Source organism: Sphaeramia orbicularis, chromosome 22 (genome assembly GCF_902148855.1).
Source record: "Sphaeramia orbicularis chromosome 22, fSphaOr1.1, whole genome shotgun sequence".
NCBI lineage: Eukaryota > Metazoa > Chordata > Actinopteri > Kurtiformes > Apogonidae > Sphaeramia > Sphaeramia orbicularis.
The window spans coordinates 33,428,773-33,444,150 of record NC_043978.1 but is presented as its reverse complement, the minus strand read 5'-3'; the positions used below and the strand labels follow the sequence as shown (position 1 = coordinate 33,444,150).

At 39.6% G+C, this 15,378-nt stretch overlaps 1 protein-coding gene across 1 annotated transcript in view; it reads right to left on the bottom strand.

Annotated features, from left to right (window-relative positions):
- Positions 1 to 722: 722 nt before the first annotated feature.
- Positions 723 to 15,378, bottom strand: part of tmem63c (transmembrane protein 63C) — a 29,849-nt gene continuing 15,193 nt past the window's right edge. The window contains exons 5-23 of the mRNA XM_030127573.1: positions 14,241 to 14,278; positions 13,405 to 13,547; positions 12,447 to 12,498; positions 12,232 to 12,340; positions 10,841 to 10,914; positions 10,674 to 10,754; positions 10,486 to 10,606; positions 10,164 to 10,297; positions 9,299 to 9,421; positions 8,198 to 8,351; positions 8,001 to 8,107; positions 7,290 to 7,376; positions 7,133 to 7,198; positions 6,887 to 7,049; positions 6,540 to 6,645; positions 4,089 to 4,256; positions 3,881 to 3,993; positions 3,717 to 3,791; positions 723 to 1,696 (exon numbers count right to left, since the gene is read on the bottom strand). Of these exons, the coding sequence (XP_029983433.1) occupies positions 1,466 to 1,696; positions 3,717 to 3,791; positions 3,881 to 3,993; positions 4,089 to 4,256; positions 6,540 to 6,645; positions 6,887 to 7,049; positions 7,133 to 7,198; positions 7,290 to 7,376; positions 8,001 to 8,107; positions 8,198 to 8,351; positions 9,299 to 9,421; positions 10,164 to 10,297; positions 10,486 to 10,606; positions 10,674 to 10,754; positions 10,841 to 10,914; positions 12,232 to 12,340; positions 12,447 to 12,498; positions 13,405 to 13,547; positions 14,241 to 14,278 (2,145 nt within the window). The 3' untranslated portion in view covers positions 723 to 1,465. The remainder of the gene's footprint in view (positions 1,697 to 3,716; positions 3,792 to 3,880; positions 3,994 to 4,088; positions 4,257 to 6,539; positions 6,646 to 6,886; positions 7,050 to 7,132; positions 7,199 to 7,289; positions 7,377 to 8,000; positions 8,108 to 8,197; positions 8,352 to 9,298; positions 9,422 to 10,163; positions 10,298 to 10,485; positions 10,607 to 10,673; positions 10,755 to 10,840; positions 10,915 to 12,231; positions 12,341 to 12,446; positions 12,499 to 13,404; positions 13,548 to 14,240; positions 14,279 to 15,378) is intronic.

Genomic DNA, 15,378 nt, shown 5'->3' with positions numbered 1-15,378 from the left:
CTCTCGGTTGTTTCTCACTCTTTAGTTTTCAGTCCATGCAGCATATTTCAGGCCATGCTAGATTGTCACACAAAAGGGAGTGTTTCTTCAAGGCACAGCAAGAGACATGATAATGAGCTATAATCGGATTACATTCATTTTGATGAGAACACAACCTACTACATAATGAAGAAATAATGAAAAAACAAAACAAAACAAAAACAAAACCTCAGACCGGCTGTTAACTGATGAGATTTGCACATGTTGTTAAACTTCATGGTAAGAATAAGGATAGAAATGCAAACCTCATTTATAACACAGCAAACATGCAGTAGATTATCACACAGTAGGTCAATGCAGCTGACATTATGGTACAGTCGGGTACTGTTTGAGCTGTAATGTTGACAAATCTCAGTTTTATCACAGACATGTTTGACCCACAGTAAACAAATGAACAATAACTAAAGATTTTGAGCCTCTAAGGTAATATAGTTGATACTTGCCATGTCTTCACAACAAAAATCCAAAATACCAGCTTTAGTTGCAAGATCAGGGTCAATATTTGGCAAAAAACCTACACTCATATTCCCAAAATGTTACAATCCAGTATGTGCTTCTACATTTCCAGCAGCTCACACAACCTAAAATAACTGAATAAATGTACATTTTTATCATATACACAACCAAAAAACAGTATAATGAGGGAATTCTCCAAATTTTGAGATGGGACAGCTCTGCAAATCTTTGACCAATCTCCAGTGGCCCCAAACCCAAAGCACAATATCAATGACACCAAAAATACTGTAGCAAAAATATCAAACTTAAACTGACAGTAGTTACACTGAGCTCCAGGTACAGTCGAGCTGCTTATGCCTCCGTAGAGTGTACATACATTACAGTACATCTCTGAGTTACATTCGGCCCTCCGTCTGTCTGCTCTCTCACTGCAGATGGCTTCACAACTAGCTGCCCTCACCCTCTGCCTCCCTGAGCTCTGCTGTGGAGGAACCAGATATCACCCGTGCCCAGACCACTCTGTCAGTCTGCCGGGGCAAGCCTGCTCACACCACCCACTCTGATGGGAACTTTCACCCTCGCTCATGTCCAAGTGGCACCCGTGGACAGCGAGTGTCTGATAGATACCTAAAAGTTCTTTCACCTACAGTTAGAAGAGAAGGGGGTTCCTGCTGTGGAGCATCCAATGGTAAGGCTAAAGATCTATACATATAATCTGTATCATCAGTGAATTATTATGATTCATGTCCGTAAGATGTTTCAACAAATGCGGTCCATATAGTTAGATCTGGCTCCTGTGATGAGCTCCGTTCCTCTTCATCATCCTCTCTAACAAGCCCCATCCACTTTCAGGGTCTGAGGCAGCTAGGTTGGAGTATGAGGTCTGGGGTGAAAACGCAGCACTGCGGCATTTAGCAATCTGTGTTCCTCAGGTAAAGGACATGTGGAGATCAGCTTGAGGGATTTGGTGTTACTGGTAGCCAACAGGGCTGTCCATGAGCGGGCTGGAGCAGTAAGGGTCTGGGGGGTCTTGTAGCTCAGTCTCATGGGTCTGGGAGTGGTCCTCCTCCCCTTCCTCCTCCCCCACCGGACCGTGAGTTGAACCCTGGGAGCTGGCCATGGCGCCATAGCTGTGGTGGGCCGGCGAGGGCATCGGGGTCAAAGCCAGTTCTGGCTCCAACAACACAGATGCCACAAACAGCTGAGGGAAGCAGATGAACACAACGTTTATGTTTGTGCAGTAAATCAATCAGATCAGTGTAAGAGATGAAAGAATAGTTTCACTTATTTTCAGCACATTGTCCACCCTATACTTGAACTAAAAAACTGAATTACAAGTACATCTTTGTTTAACATCACACAAATGGTAGAGGTTTATGAAAGTGCAATAAGATAAGTAAAGAAACGAGACATTTATATTTTTATTATATATTACTTAATAAATATTTCAATTGATGCATTAGCATGAAAGCTAATATCTTTAAGCTGTTTTTCATACACTTAGGTTCAGCTCCAAGACTGGGTTGAAGAACCTTTTTCATTGGGTCAAAATTGCATAAAAATGTTATGATATGTGAATATACTTTTTTGTAACTCAGTATATTTAATGCAGTAAACTGGTGAAGTACACACATGACATACTTGTACTGCTATATTATTTTACTGCAGTATTGCATTGTATTAAATTATATTATATATCAGATGATATAAATGATTATACCCCACTACATTTATCTGTCACTTTTAAGTCCCATTTTTAATTTGTTAAAAAATAAATTATAGATGATTTGACACAGTTCTATACTACATATATACCCGGTAGCCTAGAAATGATCTAAAATTGATGCTATGTGGACAAATTGCAGTTTTAAAATGCTCTTGTTAGTTATAAAAATCAATAGTTTCATATTTAATTATATAACATATTGAAAATAGCCATTCTGCACAATGACTATGTCAGGGTAGAGACTGCGATCTGGTAGGATCGGCGATTCTACCAGTAGAGACTCCGATCGTAGTCTCTACTGGTAGAAACTCCAATCCGAACCCTAACCCTAACCCTAACCCTAACCCTAACCCTAACCCTAACCCTAACCCTTCTACTGGCAGGATCGGAGTTTCTACCAGTAGAGACTCTGATCGGAGTTTCTACTGGTAGAGACAACGATCGGAGTCTCTACTGGTAGAATCGCCGATCCTACCAGATCGCAGTCTCTACCCTTACAAATACATTGAATTTAATATTTTATCCACATTGTGCTAAAAATACTTCTATACTTTTACCAAATTAAAGTAACCCAAGACTTTTACTTATGATGGAGTAGTAATACTCTGGAGTATTTTTATTGTAGTAAAAGATCTGACTGCTTTGGCCTCTTCTGAACCTCAGGTCAAACATAAGAGAAGTTCTTTTTTTTTGTTTCACTGAGCTGTTGCTCTTAGATGCTGTGTGTAGTGTTTTGACTGCAGAAAAGTCAGTAAAAATGTAAATGTTACTGCATTTCATTATGAATTTCTGTAAACTTAGCTCTCAAAGGGACACCATATTTATCTTGCAGGTCCCAAGCTAAAGAAAAGTGGGAATGTCTACTCCAAATTACAATGCTAATTTGCAGGAGTGGGACAAAGAATTGGTGAGGAAATATACAGGATACTACACTGTTTCCCATAAAGTTGGAATAATTTGTTTTCAGACACATTTGTCTTTCGATTCCTGTTTACACACATCAGTAATCATCTTTGACCAGGTGCAATAATTACATACTGGGCCTCAGTTACACTTTACCTATCAAGAATAAATCTCAATGTCAAATCCTTTCACAGAGAGGTAAAACAAAAATGTATTGAAACTCTATGGGCAATGGTGTAGACTGTAATACATTGCTTTAAATATGTATGTTGTGTTCTCCTCTCAGTATGATGTAGTACCTCTTAAAATGATGGCACTTATGTGTGTTTTTGTCTTGAAGAAGTGCATTAATGATGTAGCTACACTGTTTTGTCTCGGTTGCCAAATTTTTTGAAACTGACATCACAATGTAGTGGATAAACACACCAATGTATTATGATACTATTGTTATAATTAGCAACATATCATGATAGTATCATATAGTAAGCTTCTCTGTGATTCCCAGCCCTACTAATTGGTATCTCTGAAACCAAACCAGACTAAACTAAACCCACTATTGTAAGTCTAAAAAGGGAAAAGTATGGTACTGTACACTGGAGGCAGTGGTGGATGTTACAGTACTCCTCTCTGCATCTGTAAACGTCCCCTCTGCTGGCTGATCAGACATCTGAAACAAAAGAAAACACAGAAGGTAAATGGGTTAATCCCACTAAAAGGGTATAAAACAAAGCAGCATTTAGTGCATCTTCAGCTGACCTGGTAGCTTGTTGACTTGTCTGGTTGCTTCCTAAGGCACAAGCGGAAGAGGGAAAAGGTGATACAGGACAGAAGGGACACTAATGTAAAGACAGTGATGGGATGCACTGGACCTGTGACAGTAAGAGAAAAGAAGGAACACTGTAATCACTATATAATACAAAGGTATAGAAACGTCAACAGAGGAATGCCAGCAGTGACGACATACCGAGTCTGAGCACGGAGAAGAAGAGCAACCAGAACATACAGAGGATAGGAGCCAGGATGACCTGACTGATGGCTGCTCTGTGGATCTGCTGGTTGAGTTTGGTGGGAACATATGCATAGTAGATGTTGTATCGGTCCACCATGTGCTTCAGAATCACATAGAGAAGACCTGTAGAAGCATTATAAAACCAAAGATCCATCAGCTGCAACTTTTTTTAGAACTGAATTGCTTTAGAGAGAAAAAGACCTAAATCTTACAATCCTTTTTTTTTGTGATCATATTTTTATTTTCATTTTCATTTCCATTTAACAAATGAAGTCCAGTATTTCAGGGGATACAATATTACCGGAATGGATTCTCAGAACAAGAATACCAAGACATAAGAACGTGTCATGGGATACCATAGAACACAGTGATAGAATGAACAATAATAAAAGAAAAGAAAAGTAAGCTTAATTACACACTCAAAAAATAAAAATGCATACATAATCTACAAAAATACACACAAAACATACAGACACATTGAGACACACAAACATATATAGACCTAAATCTTATATACTTTGATAAAATGAATGGGAAAACAAACGACAAAGGTAAATGATAAAGTTTTGTTACATTTTGTTACTGTAGGATTTATCTATATTTATACGACATAGATAGGACTGGTAGTTAAGAGACAATCATTGCTTTTGAATAATACCATTCTGTCATTATTTCATAGAATTTCACATTTCACATCAATACCGTATCTTGAAAACAATAGCCAGCTACTGCTTATGAATTATTTTTTCTTTATTAGTGATGTAAAAATGAGAAAATTTCAATACTTTTATTGTGGAAACATTTTTTCTTGTTAACTTGTGAATGGGTAAGATAAGATAAGACAAGATAAGTTCAGTTCAGTTCAGTTCAGTTTAGTTCAGTTAAGTATCATGAATCTGTAAGTCTTTCTGTGATTACTCACCTGAATCTCTTGCATTACGGTGAACAATTTCTTAGTGCCATCCACCATAAACAAACCGTGTTTTTACAAACTGACCCAGGAGGTTACTTGGGCAATTTTGTCGTAACGTGCATTGTGGGAAACAGAGGTTTGTGCAGCCACCTGACAGCGGCAGCAGCAGCCCGACCATATGGTATTATATGGATGAAACAAACACGCAAAAACGCGGAAACGGCTGGAGGAATATGCATAGAGGGAAGGGAGCTCCTGCTGTTTCTGATCGTGTCTGTTCCAGCTGCCGCTGTAAGGTGGCTGCGTGAGCCTCCGCTTCCCACAATACACGTCGCGACAAAATTCCGAAGATGCCCGAGTCACCTCCCGGGTCAGTTTGTAAACACACAGTTTGTTTATGGTGGATGGCACTAAGAAATTGTTCACCGTAATGCAAGAGATTCAGGTGAGTAATGACAGAAAGACTTACAGATTCATGATACTTAGGCTATGACTGAGGTTTTACAGATCTGATGAAAAATTGGTCACGAAAGTCTCCTGCACCTTTAAGATAAGATAAGATAAGATAAGATAAGATAAGATAAGATAAGATAAGAACAACTATAATAAAACATAGTGTTACATAACAGGCTTCAAATTCTGCACTAAGAGAATGATCAGTAGACATTTAAAATTAAATAGTATCAACATCATTTTCAGACATGATGGCTGATGTATGGAACATCAGGACAACATTCTCTATAAGTGAAGTCACTGGAAAACATGGGAGCCTGTAAGAACTGTAGATATATATGCCTCTGTGCACTACTTCAATTAAAATGACATATTATTGTTCATGATTTGAATGTAAAAGAGAAGAAGAGAAACCTTGGCAATGCCCTCATAGTAATGTATTATATTTTGTTCTTTCAACCATCCAGCCTCCGCCAACACCCACACATAACACTAGGGCATCCCAAAGTCCTCAAACACTTCAAACACTGAATGGACCAGTGGCGCACGAGAAAACTGAGAGCGATTATTGTTGTTCTGAGGAAAGTTGTGAAAATGTGTTACAACTTAATATTTTGGCAAAATTTGTGAAAACTCTTAACTCAGCCGGTAATGTGTATGAAAACTAAGCAAAATGCCAAAACAGATATAGTGAAATACATGCAGAAGCGAGCTTGTAATGTATAGCATAACCAGTTCAGGCTGAGTATTTGACTGCAGAAGTAAATAGAAGATTGGTGAGCTCTGGGCAGCGACAGGAGCAGAGTGGGCGTCTGGCTCGCAACTCACTGTGTCTGGGTGTCTGGGACTACAGCAGCAAATTCACACAGTCTGCACTGGACTGGCAGGCAGCAGAGGAGAGTGAGGTTACAGTGTGAGGAGAGACCGCACATACACACATGACCAACAGGGAGGGCGATGGGTCAGAGAGGGGAGATGAGATGGAAAAGAGGGACGAGGTTGATGGAGATAGATTACAAAATAGTAGAGTGGATGCTCACCAAAGGGAGTAATGATGGGGCATGTGATGCTGTAGGTCATACTGACGGCAAAGATGCACATAGTCCAGGCATATTCAAGGCCAAACTGGAACTCATAGGCCTGACTCTGCAGATAAAACACACATATTGGTAAAAAAAACAAAAAAAACAAACGATAGATAGATAGATAGATAGATAGATAGATAGATAGATAGATAGATAGATAGATAGATAGATAGATAGATAGATAGATAGATAGATAGATAGACAGATAGATATACAGCAAATATATTGGTTGCATTTCATCTTGAAAAGAGATGGCTTTCAATTCTGAAAAGGCTGAGATAAGTATGAAACGCTGAGCTAACCCTTTTAACGTGAATGCGCTCTGCCTGGGACTTGGCAAAGCAGAGGCGGACTGCGTACACTGTTAGCGCCGGGATGCGAAGCAGCTCCATCGCCGTGCCGATCAGGCTGGATGTAATCACATAGTTTACGAAGAATGCGCCGTTGTCAGGAAGAAACACACACCTACACAGAGAAAAATTTGATACTTGAGTGTTTCATTGCTATTAAAACAAGCTCTATTACCTCAGTGTTTTTTAGAGCCTTACTGGAATTTGACATCTCTATCATCCAAGAAGTTGACATCAAAGAGCCACGTGAAGAACAGGTCCAGACTACAGAGAGAATAGAATATAAACGCTTCAAAAGAAAAATCCTACAAGCAGAAGTGTTACAACATGTAGCTGCGATCTGTTTTTGAAGTACCTGGACAGACCAAGTGATGGCAGGATGATCACCATGAACACCAGCAGGAAAAAGCACTTGTGCATCGTTACTTGGTTCTCACCAGACCTGACAACAAACACCAAATAAACACAAATATGATATAAGAGTGTCATGGTGCAACGGTAAAACATACCTATACTCTTCATGTAATTATGTAAAACCATGCACAGTCAGCTGACTTTACATTAACAGGCCTGTTGGGTTCATTGGCACGAACTACAGTTTTCACTCCAGTAAACAGTTGATTTGCATTCACTCCTTCGCACATCACGCCTGCACAACACGTTTGCGGGGGTGGTTATGTAAAGAAAGGGTGCTCATAGGTGCTGCATGAGGTTGTCTCCTTATGCACAGTTGTTCTGCTCCTCCTTCTGCTAGTCACCATGCGCTGCTCCTCTGCGCATGGTGTCTGGCTACTGTGCATATCATTATCCTCACATGGAGATCTCTATGACAACCTGCCCAGAATAACGGCACAGGGAGAGTGACAGAGAGAAGGAGGGAGAGAGGGGAGAGAGTAAAAAGAGCAAGAGGGTGATAGAGAAAAACACTGAGATGGAAAAAATGAAATGAGAGTTGAGAGGAAGACAGGCAACCACACATGAAGGGTCCATTTGAAGAAGTAAAGGACAGGCATTTCCATTTCATAGGAGAGAGGAGAGAGAGCACAGGGTCATTACTGGTGAGTACCTGGTCCAGTGGGACTCAAAGAAGGCTGAGTAGTAGACGATGAAGGGCAGGAGGACTGAAAATGCCCACAGCAGGAGTGTTGGGAAGAACTGGGTAATAACTGGGCTCTGTAGAGGAGAGATAAAAAGTCAAGAGTGAAAAGGGGCCAGAATGGAGCAGAAAAAGATCATACGCTTCAACTTATTTTCAACTCCGACCCGTAGACTTTCCACAGGCCTCGTGACGTTGAACTTGTCCATAGTGTTGACAATGATGGCGGGAGTGGTGAGGAAGAAGAGCAGCAGGAAAAGGAGAATGTTGAGGAGGACGCAGCGAAGCCACCAGCGAGATCCACACACTGACAGGTTTTCCCTGGTGACGGGAGATATAAGTCCAGTGGGGTGGACAGTTAACACAAAAACCAGCTCACTTCACACTCCTGACAAGTCTTTACTGAATGTATTAAGAGGTTGTTTTTTTTTGTTTTTTTTTGAGCAGGTTGGCTACAGCACACTTCAGCACTTGGCTTTGAGGAACAAAAGTCCTTGTTCAACCCTGCAGCCTACTCCAGCTGCCTTGTTAGTGAAAGAACAAACACACTCCAGCCAATCAGGCATGAAGCACCAACAGTTAGCGCTATCCCTCTCTTGTGGTTAATCTCCCATACATATGCATCAGTCGTTTGTTACATAATCTCACTGGGACTGCTTTATTTGCTTTCCAAGATAAGAAACAACGTGCAGTAGAGCTAATCCAATCAATGACAAGAACTTGAAATGCTGTTATTCCACGCAGATCTCCTAAAAACACTGCTCATGCTTAATGTGATCTTAAGCATATGAAGGTATGAATAATTTGTGGAATTTATACATGTTCGAAGCTGGGACAAAACGTTGCAAAGGCAAGAAGATGATTCAAACAAACAGATCTTCGGTTTAAATTCTTGTCACGATCCAGAGGTTTCCAAAGATACCAAATATGTCAGGCTTAATTACAGGGAATGTAATGTCTGGATGATGGATAAGTCTTGTAAAATGGGCTATTACATCAAACTCTATCTCAGTGGGTAATCTGATTTCCTCCCACAGTCCAAAACCATGCAGATTAGGTTTCTACAGTCCCTGTGGATGTGAGTGAGAGTGTGGGTGGTTGTCTGCACTATGATAAAATGGTGCCACGGCCAGGATAAACCATACATCTCCCCTGAAGCGTGATGGGATATACAACCGTGCACAAAGACAATAGAAATGCATGGAACAAGTGTGTATTTGACCAAGTGGGTCGACCTTTAGGATAGAAAGAAAACTGACAGGACTGACCAGATAATGTCACTGGGAGCAGGTGCATAGCTGACCCCCCACTTGTGAGACTGTACCACGGTGGTGATGCTGGACTGCTGGGCTCTGTGACGGCAACGCACACGACTATAGTCCTTCACAATCCTACAAAAAAACATAAGATAAAATGTGGTAAGGTCTATATATAATCATGCCGTGAGAATAAAGGTATTTTAATGCTTGGAGTTTTCTTCCTGTTTGTTATCTACTTTATGAATCCTTTTTTTCCAAAGAACATGTCAAACAAACTCTTTTTTGGGACCTAAAAGCATTCATTCCCATGATTTTTTGATTTTTTATTTTTTTTAATAAGAAAAACTATGTTTGGAAAATACCTGGAAAAACAAAAATTATAAACCTGCGGATCCCTTGGACATATGTAGTACTTTATTGGGGTAATTTTACAGGAGAAACAACAGGAAATGACAAATATCTTTCTTTTCTTTTTTAAAATTTCAATTACTTATTGTGTCTTTACAGGTAGGGCCAATCTAGAATAGATAATTGGAAAATATTTGCACTGACACTGAGAAATGACTTATACTTTCTAAAATGGACAAATAATGGATAAGTGTGAGTGTCTGGTGCTTTGCCTCTGCATTTCCACTTCTTAAAACTCATCTGATTCCCTTTTTTGCTATAGACTATGTCACTTAAAAGACTCCTATATGGAATTGCTGTGACACATATACTGTAGAACATTTACATGGTGGCTGTATTGAATGATGTTGCTGTTGCTCATAAAAAAAAGCTTGATAAACTCAAATTATTAAAGAAAAAAACATATGATGAATTACAGGGATTATGGACTGTTACTAGAGGATCTACAAGGCTGTTGTTTACTCACACAGCAGTCATCCTCTCATCACGAAAAGTCACAAAGGCAATGCCCAGCCTCTTCATGGAGATACGATTCTTCTCAGCGTTAAACTCATCTGTCCGTTTCTCTTCTAATTCACTGTAGTACTGTTCTGCATCCACCTGCACAAAAAGTTGGAGCACATACTACTTACTTTGACTCTCAGAGAAGACTCCAGCTTGACAAAACATCCTGTTGTCCTCACATTTAACTACATTTGGATTGCAGTGCCATCAAGTGGTAAAGGTATTTCTGTGCAGCACAAGCTCAGCATCTCTCTACTAATCCTTGCTACGTCGATGATATTTACCTTTTCGAATCCGCAGAAGTCACAGCAAAATATCTGAGCACACGGATGAGTCTTGATCATAATCTTGCCCTCTTTTTGGGCCTTTGTTGCAAAATACAGCCTGCCTTTCATTGCTTTGCGCCTGCAGAACAAAGCATTGTCAGACCAGTCACACACTGTTTGGCCTTAATCTGCAGCAGTTACTGTACCTCTCCAGGTCCAGCCTCATCAGCTTGTGGACATTGAAGCAGAAGCGGATGTCAGTGACAGTACAGCTGGGGTAGGCCTCACTATGAGTGAAGAAGAATGAGTTAAAGATGACTTAAACAGATAATTTTGCATGACTTAATAATGAAACAAAGTAGAAAAAGTGTACTGGAAGTGTTTGGTGATCAGCCCTGGGTCAGAGATTTCTCTGGGTATGGAGGTAATCATCAGTGTCCTGGCCACCTGCAACATAAAACACACAAAAGCTCTTATAATCTTGTAACACTGCAGTGAGGTGAGTCTTTATTTATTCTTCTTCTAGTGCAGCATGTGTAATCCTAGTATTACCAGTGATCTTCATCCCATGTGAATCTGCCATGTCTGTGATTTGTAAACTAAAAATTCTACAGTAAATTACCAACACTATTTCAGCAAACACAGAGGTTTATCTGTTTATTCGTTTTGATCCCCATTAGCTGCTGCACACCACAGCAACTACTCTTCCTGGGGTCATTAACAACATAAAAACAAAGCACCACAATTTCCCACAACTCGCTCAACAAGGTCCTGTATTAATAAAGACATAGAACTATTTTTTTGGGATCTTATTCACAAGTGAGGGTAGGAAGGATTTTTGTGGTGACTCCCAAATGAATTTTTCCCTACGTTTAACATTTCCTTCAATTCATTTCATGTATCATCGTATATTATAATATTATCCTGTGCATTTTTTTGTGAAAATTATGTGTTTTACTATATTTAATTTACTGATCTAGATGTGTTTACTGTTTCCACCTTCACTACGGGGCCTCTGAACATCCAAATGGTTCATATCTGATGATAATGAAAAGCTGAGAAACTGCATTTTATCTGAATTATTTATATGTATTGATAGGATTAGTGGTTCAGAAGTTATTAAACATTTTAGATCAGTAGATGCTTTTGGTCACTGGTGGTTGTTTAGGTTTTAGAGGATTAATATTTCTCCTGTGCATATCAACATCTCTGTAATTTAAAGGGATTTGCAATGTTTTTTTTGTTTCCGACACGCATTTATCCCATCTATTTTCTTGTCAAGGATGATGGAGGCTGCACTGGTGGTGATAAATCAAAGTCTTAAGGTGGAAATGCACAAGGCTCATGTTGCAATATAGCAAGGATGTTCACTGAGCGAGGGAACTTAAATCTTTCAAAAGAGCGACATCAGAAAAGATTGATGGATGACATGACAGCTACAGTGAAGAACCTTTTTCTGTCAGCAGTTATCTGTGACTGGCCTTCAAATCAAAACCAAGGGGTACTGTCAGTAAATTCAAGTCAAACACAGACTTTACTCATTCTGTGTGAATGTGCCACATGAAACACAGATGTGGGGAGTCTAACCAGAGGTTACACTAGTCCTGTGTGAATAGAGCTTTAGTTTTAGTCATATGCTTAATGGGGAAGAAGTTTAAATGATCCGAATATTCAACATGCTTTTAAAAATAGTGTTTAAGGACTTGTATAGGAGGGTGGACAGGCTGGCTCTGATGGTTAAACAGTCATGTAATGGTGACAGACCTTGTCATCTTCTCTGTACTCCAGCCGTATCGAGTGGTGAGCCATACACAGCAACGTGATGATAAAGTAGACCAGAGCAAAAATGCTGTGGAGCCACAGAAAACGGTCCCTGCGAGGAACAAAAGACTGTTCTAAGTTAACATAATACAGGGTGTTTTTCGTGGATCTGTGATATTTCATAGGATTTTATGCAATTTATGCAGTATTAGACTTACTTTGCACTAACATTAGCCAGTGTTGTTCTTCCAAAGTTTTCAGGACTGTCTCCTGTAGAAATAATGAAATATGACAGACAACGAGTCATTTTAATGTTTTAAATGACTTAAAGGAACCCCTCCTCCTTTGTCTGGAGGGTGAGGCAACAATGAAGCAATGTTACTATTCAGAGGAAACATTTTCCAATGATTTAATGACATCTCACTCATTTCAATGAATTCTCACAAACAAACTCAAACATCACATTGATGTCTAACTTTTTTTAACATGGACTGCCTTTGTTTGCTGTTGCTATGGCAGCCTGTCAAAGGGTGTTGGTTTATTTAATGACTATGGTGACACACTGGTCCATAAGATGACAGCTCTGCAGTAATAAAAGAGTTTCTGTGGACGCCACAGCTCCTTGTAGGCCCCATAATGGCTCCTGCCTGCCTTCATCCTATTATGGAATGGCTTACTCAACACTTCCTTCAAAATAAGCACACAACTGCCAGAACACATTTCTGTTGCTATTTAGCAGCTATATTTGTGCGGCATCCCACCCCTGACACCTACATGTGTATGTTTAGAGGAAATGAAGCACTTTCTATTTCTATAGTGCCACTTAGGGAAAGCACCAGATGAACTGTCACCAGCATGCAAGAAACTCCCATTATATAAAATCCACTCTTTGTTTATTTATGCATTTAACTGACTGTGAAATAGTTGTAGTTTGGCTCTTGATGTGCATATGAAAATCATCTTCAACAATAAAAAAAAAAATCTTACTCTGCCTTTGAAACATCTTATTTCAGTGTTTTGTTTTTGTCCTTTTATGCTGTAAATCCTTTGCTGTGCAGATGTGTGTGAGATGCGATGTGTGTGATTGTCTCTGTGTGGCCTGGCCACTCCTGCAGTTAAGGATATCCCTTTGCTTTTCAAACATTTGGCTGGAACAACATATGAGCACCAAAATACCCATGAGGTTCCCGGAAAAGTTGACCGGCAGGATTACAGCCAAAGACAGCAGGCAAACCACCGTCATGAGCAGGATGATGTGGCGCTGGAAGGACAGGTATGTGACGGCGTCTATGCCGCATTTGCTACGGATTTCCTCATCCCTACGGAACAAATGTGAAAGAAGAGACACAATCAGGGCATTATTTCAGAGATGTCACACTTACTGTAAAGACAGACAAAAAGTAAATTAGCAAATTGATGTTAGGATGTCAGTGACGCAATTTCTATAAGTGTATCCAGTCTGTTGCCAGGATAAACAGACTGACAGCTTAAGCCTCATCATGAGTAAAAAGTATGGCACTACTACTTTCATGCCAGTAGTTGTGGTTACCAGGCGAGAGATTCAGGAAACCCAGTGTCAAAACAGAAAAAAAAAAATGGAAAAGAAGAAGACATGCACGCCGGTCTCTTGACAGCCCACACATTGAGAACTTGCAGGGTGGGTTTGCACTTTCCCAGGGATCCCGGGGTGAGCCACTGGCACGAGAGCTAAAAACAGAAGCATCCAGACTTCACCATAATACTATGGAAACCATGGACACTGTGGAAATTACTTTTTTACAGGCCTAAATCTGTTGTGTGCCGTCAGACTTGAGCAAGTGCAAATATTCAATGTGAAACCACGGCACCAGCGGTCGCATGAGCCCAGACTCGTTTGTTTTTGCTGCTAAATGAGATATAACACTACACTTTACATTTGATGGTGACATCAGCTTTGAAGACGGCGGCCAATAAAAGGATAGAAGCTAAGATTAGGGAAAGAAATTACAAGGGCAACTGCTTTGTGTACTTACTTCATATGGTAAAGTGATGAGAGCCACGAGCAGAAGCCCTGGTAGGAGAAGAGAATCATAAAACATTCAATGGATTGGTTATTAAAGATAATAAATGACACATGTAAGCAAGTCTGTGCACACCACATCTGGGTACTCGCATGCATCCACAATTTGCATAATAATAAGGCCTCACAGAGAGGGAGATTTAATAGGTCTAGCCTGGAGATGCAGTAACCACTTTACTGCAGCCTCAGCTTTGTGTAGGCACTGGATGATGACTCCAGTCTGACTCTTTGTCTTACACTGTTATAAACATGAAGGCATGACCTCAGTCTATCACACAGGTGTCAAGGAGTCGCAGACAGTCCAGCTGAGTCATGATCCAAACTTTCCTCTTACAAGGGTTGATGCACTGCCATTTTAGACAAGTGGACTTTATTACAAAAGTGCAGTCTGCAGCACTTTTAGACATCAATAAATCATGGATAAATTAAGCGTGGCACCTTAGAATAGCAAATTAGGGTAATGGTGGGATTATAAATTACATGAAGAAGGGTGATGTAGTTAAATTACAAAATAAATGTACCTGTCAACTGTTACAATTACTGAGAAAAATATGAAATTGAAGTACAGTTACTTGTCAAAATGTTGGTGCTTACAAACCCAGTATATTCTGCCAATAAAAAGCTTTTACGTAGGATAAAATATTAATTCTGTTGCTTTTATTTTTTTTTTTCTACAGAAATGACGTCTTTAGGCAGATTTATAAACAATGTGGGCCAGAAATGTTCAGGCAGTTAGGACAGTGAGTTTAGCCATGAAGGGTAGGCTGGTTTACAAGGACTTTTCTCTACGTCTAGACAGGCTTTGTTTATTTGACAGCAGCTTTTGATTATTTTTGATCTGACTGAATAACTTTCAACCTTTGTTTAATTACTGGTTCCTGAAAGATACTATTTTTAATATGAATTCTCCATATTAAAAAAAAAAACTATAGTACATATATTCATTCCATTCCAGCTCTTTAGCATTTTACACATTCAAACCCTATTTATTGAACAATCTTTATTAAAGTAATGTCCTTAATGAAAATATATAATAGAAATTTATGGGGCTGAATTCAGTTACACTGATCAGATTTACTCCTAAATTTGGT